This window comes from Tasmannia lanceolata, unplaced genomic scaffold, assembly GCF_043159265.1.
Source record: "Tasmannia lanceolata isolate RefF3 unplaced genomic scaffold, GAP_Taslan_0.1 ptg000002l, whole genome shotgun sequence".
NCBI lineage: Eukaryota > Viridiplantae > Streptophyta > Magnoliopsida > Canellales > Winteraceae > Tasmannia > Tasmannia lanceolata.
The window spans coordinates 1,685,998-1,697,840 of record NW_027518679.1 but is presented as its reverse complement, the minus strand read 5'-3'; the positions used below and the strand labels follow the sequence as shown (position 1 = coordinate 1,697,840).

Genomic DNA, 11,843 nt, shown 5'->3' with positions numbered 1-11,843 from the left:
CTCAACAAAGCCTTTGTCCCAAACTAGTTGGGGTCGGCTAAATGAATCCTTTAGAAAAATTTCATGAAGAAGGTGAAAGGAATCTACCCAACTCTAATCCTGGCTCTAGTTGGATTCTTTTACATGGATCATTTTCTTCCATTCTATCCTATCATGTTCTCTGTTATGTTCCTAGCTATCAAGTCTTTTCTCACTGTTTCTACCCAAGTTGTTTTCGATCTACCCCTACCTCTTTTTACTACATCAACTTGGCGCAAGTCACTCTTTTCATTGGAGCATTCAAAGGCCTATGTTGGATATGTCCAAACCATCTTGAGTGGTGCTCTCTTATCTTCTCCTCAATTAGTGCCGCCCCACCTTCTTACGAATGTCTTCGTTTTTAATTCTATCTAACCTTATGTGGCAGCACATCCATCTAAGCATTCGCATCTCCGCTACACTCATCTTACGCACATGGTGCTTCTTGGTGGCCTAACATTCTGAGACGTACAACACGGCTGGCCTCAAGCTGTCTTATAAAACTTTTCCTTCAACTTGGTAGGGATTTTAAGGTCACACATAACTCCTGAGGCAAGCTTCCACTTCAACCAACATGCTCTTATTTTATGGTTAACATCTTCTTCAACCTCTCATTCTTTATGTAGAATTGAACCAAGTTAGGCTATTTTAGACTTGATAACCTCTTTTTAGTCTTGATAACCCCTAGGGGTATTTTGGTCAGGTTTTCACATACTTTATAAGCCCTTTTTAGACTTGATAACCTGTTTTCGACCCATTTAAAATTTTTGAAAGACTGTCCCCCGTTGGCATTTCTTGTATTTTGTTATCCCCCATTCAAAAATTTTCCAAAATAAGAAGGCTGGAGGTACTGGATGGGAACCACGTTCGAGTGACGTGTAAAACTACAACGAATTGTTTTTTAGGAAAATTACAACGAATGATGGATAAGAGACTTGCAAAAGCTGGAAACAAAAACGAATAACACCTGCTTGAAAAGCTCTTCGTCTCTCAAGTGATAAAAAAAAGGGTGATGATGAATTCGCACCCCCTGTAGGATAATTCACACCATATTCATCTTTTTATATATAAGGACTACTCCTATCACTTTCTCTATTTTATATTTCAGAGGCGGAGCTCTTTCTTTCTCCTTTATCATACATTTGCAGGTTTTTTTTTGAGGCAAAGTTATTAGCCATGGAATCTAATAACGTAGTTGGATTCATCGGTTTGGATGATCTGAGCTTGGAAATGGCTTCTCTCCTTGTTCAATCGGGATTTCTCGTTCAAGGATATGAGGTTTTGTTTAGTTTCATTTCTTCTGACTTTTTGGTTATTATTTTGGATCGAATTTCGTTTGGTAATATGCATGCCTTTTAGGGTTTCTGAATTTGTTCTGAACATAAAAATTTATAAATCTGTGAGTGATCATTCTGTTTTACTTTTGAACCGCGAGTTTTCGATTAATCAAAGAATGCGGATTGACTGGAGTTCCAAGCAGATGTAAAATGAGATTTAAAAAAAAAAAATCATACATACTGAATTAGAGAATTGTGCATATAGGAAATGTGGTGTGGTTGTATGATGGATTTGATATTGGATCCCCTGTTTAACAAAGATGATTATTCAGTTTGTTGATATCATTTATTTACTTTCAGTAATTTAGTTGTAAAGTGTATAATGTGCAAATCACTGCATTTTGCATGTATTAATTTGAACAGAACGACTAAAGCTGGAGTAGGGTCTTGAACTAACCAATTTACAAGAGGCAACCCCATTTTAATTGAGAGACTGACGAGATGGATTATGATAATTTATGTAGGAGAATTTACTTTCTAATTCTTGGAAGTTAGAGCACACTAAGGGGCTGTTTGGATACACGGATTTTAGAATCCGGGATTTCTTCAAAATTGTAGCTAAGAGACAAGAGAAGAAGCGAACCAGCCGTCGTTTTTGACTTCTCGCCCTTCTTCCCGTCAGCAAGAAAGTAGCAGATCCTCCCACATTTCGAGGTTTTAGAAATCTTAGGATGTAGGAGAGATTTTTAAAACTTGAATTTCTCGCCTAAAATCCAAGAAATGCTGTCAGGACAGCATGCGGCAGCTTAATCATGAACCCTCTTTTACACTGTTTTCAAACTAAAAACCTGGATTCTAAAATCCACGTATCCAAACTAAGGGGCTGTTTGGATATGCGGATTATAGAATCCGGGATTTCTTCAAAATTGTAGATGAGAGACAAGAGAAGAAGTGGACCAGCCGTTGTTTTATGATTTCTCGCCCTTCTTTCCATCAGCAAGAGCATAGCAGATCATCCCATTTTTCCAGGTTTTAGAAATCTCAGGACGTGGGAGAGATTTCTAAAACCTGGATTTCTTACTTAAAATCCAAGAAACACTGTCAAGACAACATACAGTAGCTTGATCATGAACCCTCTTTTACACAGTTTTCAAACTAAAACCTGGATTCTAAAATCCGTGTATCCAAACGGCCCCTAAAAGTCTAATTCAGCCGAGCCTAGAAAAGCCATCCAATGAGCCATAAAAACGTCTTCATACTCGCTTTGGAGCCTTAAACCCAACCTTAAAAGCCCTTTCTGCGGTAAAGAATCTGAGCTTCCTTAAGTAAGTCACCTCAAACCCAACTCTTCTGTTGTTGAATTGGACCTTTTTTTTTTTTTTTTCAAGCGTACATCTTTATGAAATCTATGCCATTTCATAAGTCTTGAGAATAGCTAAAATAAATACAGAATTTGCGCAATTTCTGTTCTTGAGCATCAAGTTATGTTGGAGTACTAAGCATATGAAACATGTTAGACAAAAATGTCCAGAGTTTACCATTAGCCCCCACATATCACCCTGGGAAATGAAGCTTTCCATGAAATCACCAACATTATTTAGGTCTTGTAGCAGCTTTCAAACAACAGGTCCCACTCATTCGAATATTGATGCTGAAATATATACCTAAAATGCTAGACAGTGCACTAGACAATCCTTTACAAGTTTCTAACAATTTCTTCCTAAAGTACATGATACATCACTGCAAACCCCAACTTTTTTGTTGTTGAATTGGACAATCCTCTATGAGTTCCTAACAATTTTACAATTTCATTGTTTAAATAATCAATTTCTAGAATTCCGTCAATGTTATAGCATGGCAGTCAAAAGTTCTGTAGGACACCCTACCTCGGCATAAAAGGTCTTCAAACAATATCTTATATAGAATCCCAAACACAACCGGTGAATACTATGCAATTTTACCGAGGAACCCCGCTGCCCTTCCTTAGCAAACGTCATTAGGGGGTCTGTTCGGGCCCTCAATGTAATATATATATATATATATATATATATATATATATATATATATATATATATATATATATATATATAGAGAGAGAGAGAGAGAGAGAGAGAGAGAGATAACAGTTCTTGCGCTTGAGCGCATATAAGCTTATCTGCACTCGAGTGTAGGAAACATGGTGGGCCCACATTTTTTGGGTGATCCTAAGCATTCATTTGAAAGGCCCCCATCATGGATGGGGTGTGTACCAAAAATCAGCTCCATGCCCACATTTTTTGGATGATCCAAAGCATTCATTTGGACAGTTCAAAGATAGATAGGGTGGGTGTGTACAAAAAATCAGCCCCATAGGATCATCCTAACCCTTCCATTTGTGTTGGTTAAAATGGACAGATATAAACCTCCCACAAATCTGTCCATTTAAACCTCCACAAACGGCAAGGTTAGGATGATCCTATGGGGCTGATTTTTTGTACACACCCTATCTATGTAAGGGCCTATCAAATGCTTTGGTTCTATAAAAAAAAATGTGGGCCCACATGATATTTTAAGCTTGAGCGATAAGCTTATCTGCGCTCGAGCGTAGAAACAGTTTTCCGATTTATATATATGGGATAGAATTTGAGACACAAACATACCAAGTTCCATTTCCATTTTTCTGTTATGGCTGACCGAATTTCTAATTTTTGACTGGAAGTAACCTACTTTGACATGTGCCTACACTTTCTTTCCACAATCCCCCCCTTAAATTTCCCTTAGTTAAGTAAACTAAAGGGAGACTTAGGAACACATAAGACTGAAGAAAGCGGAAGGCCAGGGTGAGGAGAGATACTATCAACACCAGAGATAGGAGTAGTGGTACCATCAGCAAGAGTAATGGACTGAGAAGCAGAATGAAATGGATAAAAAGAACTAAGCTGAGAAGAATTACCCGTCATGTGGTTCAAGGCCCCCAAATCAATAATCCAGGAACCAGAGCTAGAGACAAGGGTCGTGTGTGAGTTACCTGGCTGTGCAAAGCTCGTAGTAGGATGGACGCCCAAGAGAAGACGTTGAAACTCCTCAAAGTCAGCCCTGGAGACTGTGAAAGAATCACTGGACGTCACTAGCTCAGTAGTAGGGGAAGGAGGAGTAGCTCGAGAACTAGCAGTAGAAAGATGGGCCGAGCGGGACTGACGAAGCTTTGGATGTAGCTGAAAACAAGTGTCAAGATGGTGACCCTCTTGCTGTCAGTGTTAACAATAAGGGCGACCTTGGCCACCACCAACACGGCCACCACCGCGACCACCACGGTCCCGACCACGGCTGAAAGAACCACCTCGGTGACTAGCGCCGCCACCACTATCATAAGCAGCTAGCATAGAATTATTAGCTGAAACAGAGACATTCAGAGAAGCATCAGTCAAAAGACACTACTGGGCACGAGAGTAGACCTCTGTGAGAGAGAGAATAGTGCCAGAGCCGATAATCTGCCAACGAAGATGAACGAACTCAGGACCCAAACTGTTGAGGTAATGGACAACATGAATCTAGTCCCTCTGACGTGCAAGGACAACGACATCAGATGTGACAGGCATAAAGACATCAAGCTGCTGGCATAGGGAGACAAACTTGCTATAATGGGCAACAAGAGACATGTCACCACAACGAAGACGCATCCACTCAGATTATGTAGCACATATGCAAGTAAGATTGACTACTCCAGAGTAGAGTAGCGCAGTATGATCCCAGATCTCCTTTGACGTAGGGAGGAGCATCATGGTGCCAGCAATAGAAGAAGTCATACTCTGCCATAAGGGGGTTCAAATCATCGCATCCTGTAACGACCACGAATTTACCTAGTATTGTATTGGTATTGAAACCCTACTAAAACAGTAGGATATATAAATAAAGACACCCTTATTTCAATAAATTAGTATGTCCGTGATATGAACACTCAAATTTAAAATCCCTAAGATCAAATTTAGTAGTCTAATTATATTATTAGATAAATTCTTGTAAATCCATAATTTTAGCCATTAAGTGTAGCCTTAAGGCATCACTTGCTCACTAAGAAACCTAATTTAAGTAAACCTAGGATTGATAAGATAATCTAATGTAATTGAAGGATTTACTTCCAAATATATTTATTTCAACTTAAACACTTCCTAATAGAGCCACACCAAATAAAGAAAAAAAATATGGGAAAATGGAAACAAGATTTAGAAATTTCTATTGTGGGTTTTAAAAAAAAAACCCAACATATGGGTTTTCTACCCATTTTTAGACCGCCCAAAAAGAGAGAGAGTTGGACGAGAGAGAAAAAGAGAAGAGGCGTGAGAGTTTGGGAGCAAACCAAGAAGAAGAAGGAGAGGGATTGAGACTCACCTTCGAATTCACAAGTAGGTACCATCAACTGTGATTCTTTCCTTCCTTGTTATTGTTTCAATTGATGTAAACCCAAATTATAATAACCCATTTAAGTTCTTGGCAACCATGAAACCCCAATGGAATACCACCATCAATCCACACCTCCATGCTCTTGAACCAAAAGAAAAAAAAAGAGAGAAGGGAAAAAGAAAAGAAAGGGGAAAATTATTTCAGCCCATCAAAACCCCAACCGATCCATCTTACTCCAAAACTCTCCATGCCAAACTCCCTTTGAAAAGAACTGGAATTTGAGATGAGGAGATGAAATGGGTATAAGGGAAAGAACAGAAAGTATAAATGAGAATGTAAATTTTGACCCCTTTTTATTCCCTTTTTGCACCCCTTCTAGTGTATTAATGGTTGCACGTTTTACCACTAAGGGGGGTGTCTCGGGTAGAAACAGGGGAGGTGGATTATTTATTAGGTTATACTGTGAACCATCATAGAAGGAATTAAAGGCCGAACGGTTCACGGACATGCAGCCACTTCGAGTGAAATAAATGAATAAGATAGAATCTGTTGCGGTCACACGAAATTGTTCATCTGCGGATGGTTTTGTAGCATTGGTCTCTAGGAAATAAAATAAAAAAATAAAAATAAAAATAAAAATAAATATTTACATAAATGGGGAGACATACTCAAATTAAGGGTGTTTATATTTTTACACCCCTAGGCTTTATGAGTACACTAACTTTCCCTTTTGACATACAAGAATTTATGTTTACAACTTTCCCATTCAAACATAAGCCCGTTGAAATAGTAATATATCTAGGCACATGTAAAGCCGGACACCACCATTCGCTCCTCCCCTCGAGTGGCCGACCCCTGCCTTGGGATTTTTATAAGACCAGTAGCCACCTTCACATCCTCTTTGAGAAAGAGAAACCTGAAACATAGTAAACCCAAAAGTTGTTAGAACCTACAACCTAATAAAGATGGGAACAGAGGATAAAATATGGTGAAATATATATCCGGTCATCAATGCCTTAAATTAATTAAGTACTCATTGCATAAATAAACTGAGAAATATATATATATATATATGTATATATATATGTAGATATGTAAATAAATAAATAAAATTCTAACACCCGAGTAAGACGTAATTAACTTTGAAAGACAAACATAGTAGTAGGAAGAAAATGGTTAACGTTGTTGATATGAAATTTATGTAGGGCGTCTTTCTCATTTATTTCTAGAGACTTCGGATTTGTCTCTTAAAAACTTCCTCACACCGTCAGCTGGAAAAGGCAGGTGGTACTTAACTTTGCTCGTATGGCTTTTAATTTATCCAACAAGAATGGTGAAGTATTTGATTTATATTGATTCTAAGTTATTCTATAAATAAATGAAATTATGTCTTTTATATTATATGTTGAAATGGATTCTGAATTCTGATAAAAATATTCAGTTTAAATTGTATTTCTTTTTAATCATATGAAATAACGTGGAAGCCGTATGTACACTTAAGAAATACCCAAAGAAGAAATGGGAAAGGGTGATGGGAAGCCATTGAGCTATCCCCGTAAACAAAGGTATACAACTTGGGAGAACCGCGCAACTCCAAGTTGATGTCGGAATCCTACGGAGACCAAGAGTCCCTAGGCGGTATGATCTATCGTAATAAGTCCCCGCGGAATCGACCGTGTTGGCAAGGGCAACAAGCTAGTGGGAGCTGGAGTGCCCTGGGAATTAAATTAAATCGTTATAATGAGAACGTAACGGATTTGTAATTATTCTGGTTGTTAGTTAATTATTCTCGTTCAGTTCTCAGTAAGTTGTTCACTTTAAAAATGATCTTCTTATATTTAAATTTGCAAGTAGTTGTATTTCTTTAAAATGAATTCTCTTATTCTGGTTTAGAAAATCTCTATAAATTATCATGTTGGAAAAGTATTTGTTCAGTTTATTTGAATTGATAAATAAATATGGATCTTGATCTGTTGTTTAGATTGAACTATCATACCTGCCAGGTTACTATCACTCTGCTTGACGTTGTTTTCTCCCCAGGATTAGAGGATGCCCACGAGGGTGCGTTTGCGCACGAGGACGTTTAGGAGCATAGAGCGATGGGAGAAATAATTGAAATGACGATACCTTCGTCGACGTCTCGGTTTTATTTAAGAAATTTCTAGTTTGGATTTTATTTAGTAGAACATGTTATTGAAATGTCGATGTTATTGTAAGGAACATTTTAGTTATGGAATAAGAATGGCAGTTGTTTAAGTTTCATAGATGGTTTGTTTAAAAAATAAAAAAAATAAAAAAATAAAAAAAAATTATTGTGAGTATTTTGACTGGTGTTTGCTTGTAGCGATCCGGTCACGGGAATCGGGTCGTTACACATCCTCATGTTCCCAGAGCTCATAAGAGCGATCAATGGTAACTGGAGGGGCCTGGCAAATAAGGCAAGTCTTGCCTCGAGCAAGGAGATATGTCTCAACTGCGACCTTCCAAGTCAAGTAATTTGTCCCATCCAGTTTGACAGTGGTCATCTGTGAGTATGAGACACTGTTCACGACACTGTTTGGAGGAAGATGGTGGCTAATGGTGATGCGTGAGAGAGAGAGAGAGAGAGAGAGAGAGAGAGAGAGAGAGAGAGAGGCTGCGGTGAGGGGGGCGTGGTGCTTAGGGTGAAGGGAGAGAAGAGATGGGCGAGGGGAGAGCTTCTCCAATGGTCCCTAGGGCATCATAAACCTAGGGCTCTAATACCATGTTAGAGAGAAAGAATGAGAGAAAGGGTTTGTGTAAGTTAGGGATGTCTTCCCCTTACACATGTATTTATATTAACAAGAGGATGGTGCAAAGACCCGCAGAATAAGAGCAGGTTGGTTGAAGCATGCTCGATTGTAAAATACCTACCAAGTTGAAGGGAAAGTTAAGATAGCTGTGAGGCCATCCATGCTGTACGGCTCAAGATGTTGGGCTACCAAGAAGCAGCATGTGCATAAGATGAGTGCAACGGGGATGCGAATGCTTAGATGGATGTGCGGCCACACTAGGTTAGATCGATTTAAAAATGAAGACATCCATAAAATGGTGGGGGTGGCACCAATTGAGGAGAAGATGAGAGAGCACCGCTTAAGATGGTTTGGGCATATCCAACGTAGGCCTTTGGATGCTCCAGTGAGAAGAAGTGACTCGTGCCAAGTTGGAGTAAAAAGAGGCAGGGGCAGACCGAAAACAACTTGGGTAGAAACAGTGAGGAAAGACTTGAGGGCTAGGAACATAATAGAGAATATGACCTTGGATAGGAGAGAATGGAAGAAAATGATCCATGTTGACGAACCCAACTAGTGTTAGGATTAGACTTAAGTCAATTTGAGCCGGGTAGATCCTTTCAGCTTCCTCATGAAAATTTTCTAAAGGATTCATTTGCCCTCCCCAACTAGTTTAGGACAAAGGCTTAGTTAAGTTGAGTTGAGTTGTAGGGTACAAAGACAGTTATGCCCTTGGGCATTCTACATATTCCTATGATTTGTGGACACGGACACGAGTGTCGCGTGTTGACACGGATACAGAGTGTCAGACACGGCGAACTCCCAAAATTTAGAAACGAGGACACGCCTAAAATAGAAAGTACATATAATCATGATTTGTGGACACGGATTCCTGTGCCGAGTTTCGACACGGATATGAGGTATCTAACATGGCAACCCCTAAAAATCTAGAAATAGTGTTGCACTCGTACACAGACATACATATAAAGTTACTGACACTTCTAGCATCACACTTAAAAGTGTCTAAAGGAGTGTCAATAGGTATGGACACAGGTGTCGTGTCGGACACTACACGACATGTGTATCGGCAATAAATTCAAAGTGTCGGCCAAATCATAGACATATTCTAACAAATTCCCTGCTTCAATTGTCGACTTCTTCCTTGGTTGAGTTCTCGTCCTAATTCGGGTTTTGCCCTACCAAATCAATTGAGTCTCCTTCAACTCGCCCAACCCGAGTTAATGAAAAATTGATCGTGCCTATTATTGAGTCGCCCTAATCTTTTCTTTCACTGTAGGCCAGTTCTCTCCCAAGTCTTTGTTTTGAAATACTGCGAAAAACTACTGTGTCTAACAAGTAGAGACAGCTCTTTGTGGTTCACCCTTCGATCCATTTTAAAATTAATTTTAAATTCTAAAACATAATGAGTTCTCTAATGTGTCATTTAAAAACTGCAGGGTGACTCCTCATCTTATTAACATAGAGTTATCCACACATTTTTGTTTCACTACAGGCATGCTTTTTTGGTTCAGAAATGACCAGAACCTGAATTTGGACCTTTTCAATCAGCTTCGTCAATCACCCTTTTTTCTTTCTAATTGGCATCTAACCTTACTTTGCTGTGGTCCTTGATTGAAACTCCTATTTCAGATAAAGGGTAGCATAGCAAGTTCATATTTTGAGCAAGTTTATATAGTTGTTTTATTCAGTACATTGGATGGATGAATAGTTAACTTTGAATACTTAAACTTCATTTTACATGTTTTCTCTAACTTTCATAGAGCTGAAAGATATTTGTCTTTGTCTGTAACATGTGAAACTTCAAATATCTTTATTCCTGTAACTGTTTTGGACTGTGGTCTCACAATCTCTGGTTCTTTTCTATTCTTTTGAGGTCTTTCTAATTTTGTAAAAATAGAATTTTTATTTATTTGAGCATATATTCTAAGTCTGAAAAGTGTCTAAATTGATGCCATCTGCAGCTATCTGAGCCTATCATGGATGGTTTCTTGAAGCTGGGTGGAGCTAAATGTGCCAGCCCTATGGATGCGGGAAGAGGTTGAAACCATTGTTCTTTATTTCGTCCTTTTTTCCCATGGTCATTATGTCATCAGTTGCTAATATGTAACTTATTCAATGCCCTGGTAAACAGGGTAATTTGTCTGTGACATTATTTGGGTACTTGAGTTTTGTTTATGCCGTTCTTTAGCCCTCGGTCTGAAAACACAACAATCAACACATTTTCATAACCTTCCAGAGTTTACGGATGCTGCTAATCAGGATGAAAAATATAGTTAGGTTGTGCATTGAGGAAGAGGGTTACATGCTTATATTTGAACTTCAAACACTGATAATGTAATTGATGGGGACCAAAAAGAGCCTCCAATCACAAACCAACACGTGGCATTAGAACATGCTTGCAATAATGTCACCTAGCAAGGGGCAACAAGGTAATCACGACCCAGAAAGGAAAGTCTCAGTATAAACCCTGCCCAACCGTAAGCCAACACCTGTCCAAGGGCATAAGAGAAAGGCAAAAGTTTAACCAATTAGGAGGTTGACACTTGTCCCCAAGGGTAAAAGGGTAATCTAATATCCAAACCTCCACTATAAATAGCCCATAAACAGTCAAGTCAAAGGTAAGGGATCGAATCCCAAAATTTACTGTTTTTAGAATTTACATCAGCATCACCTCATCTGTTGCAATCACTGACTTAAGCATGGGAGGGCCTTCCTGGAGAAACCACTCCAGGTCGGTCGTCTAACCGTTTGTTGCCTTGTGCAGAGCACAACACAACGTAGCAGCCTTGCCTCCACATCAGCTCTTCCGAAGCCAAATCAGTAGATCACTAATTTTGGCCGCAACAGTAATCAAGAGAATTTATACTGTGAACTTCTTTCTCGAAGGGATCAATGTAGAAACCAATTGTTGCATGTCTTCCTCATGCTAGGTTCTCCATAAATGAGGGATCACAGTTCTACACTTATGTAGCTCCTTACTCCTTAGTAAGAAATTTGGAAGCAATTTAGATTGAAGAAGAAGAACCCAAAGTTTATTCAAGTCTGAAGAACAAAGATAAGAATAATCAACTATAAGCAGTGACACAAATTTTAGGCCGGTCTACTGAGGTGAAAGTATGATTCATAGCTCAGTCAAGACTCAGGGCCGAATTGTATCCGTATCAACAAACATCATGTAAACATCCATAAGTTTCCTCTACATATAACCCTAATAACCAAACCATAGAATTCTACGACATCTAGAAACCCTTCTACCTTAAACATAAGAAAACCCTTCTAGAATTATCTACCCCTTACTAAGACTGCTGTATATGCAGTCCCAAAACCCAGGAAATTTAGACTTTGAAAATTACTTGACTCTACTCCAAGCCTCTCCTTTTCAAACTTTCTTGTTTCC

General features: G+C 38.9%; 1 protein-coding gene across 1 annotated transcript in view; it reads left to right on the top strand.

Annotated features, from left to right (window-relative positions):
• Nucleotides 1-950: 950 nt before the first annotated feature.
• Nucleotides 951-11,843, top strand: part of LOC143871805 (ketose-bisphosphate aldolase class-II family protein) — a 119,539-nt gene continuing 108,646 nt past the window's right edge. Inside the window, exons 1-2 of the mRNA XM_077376700.1 lie at nt 951-1,296; nt 10,408-10,483. Of these exons, the coding sequence (XP_077232815.1) occupies nt 1,195-1,296; nt 10,408-10,483 (178 nt within the window). The 5' untranslated portion in view covers nt 951-1,194. The remainder of the gene's footprint in view (nt 1,297-10,407; nt 10,484-11,843) is intronic.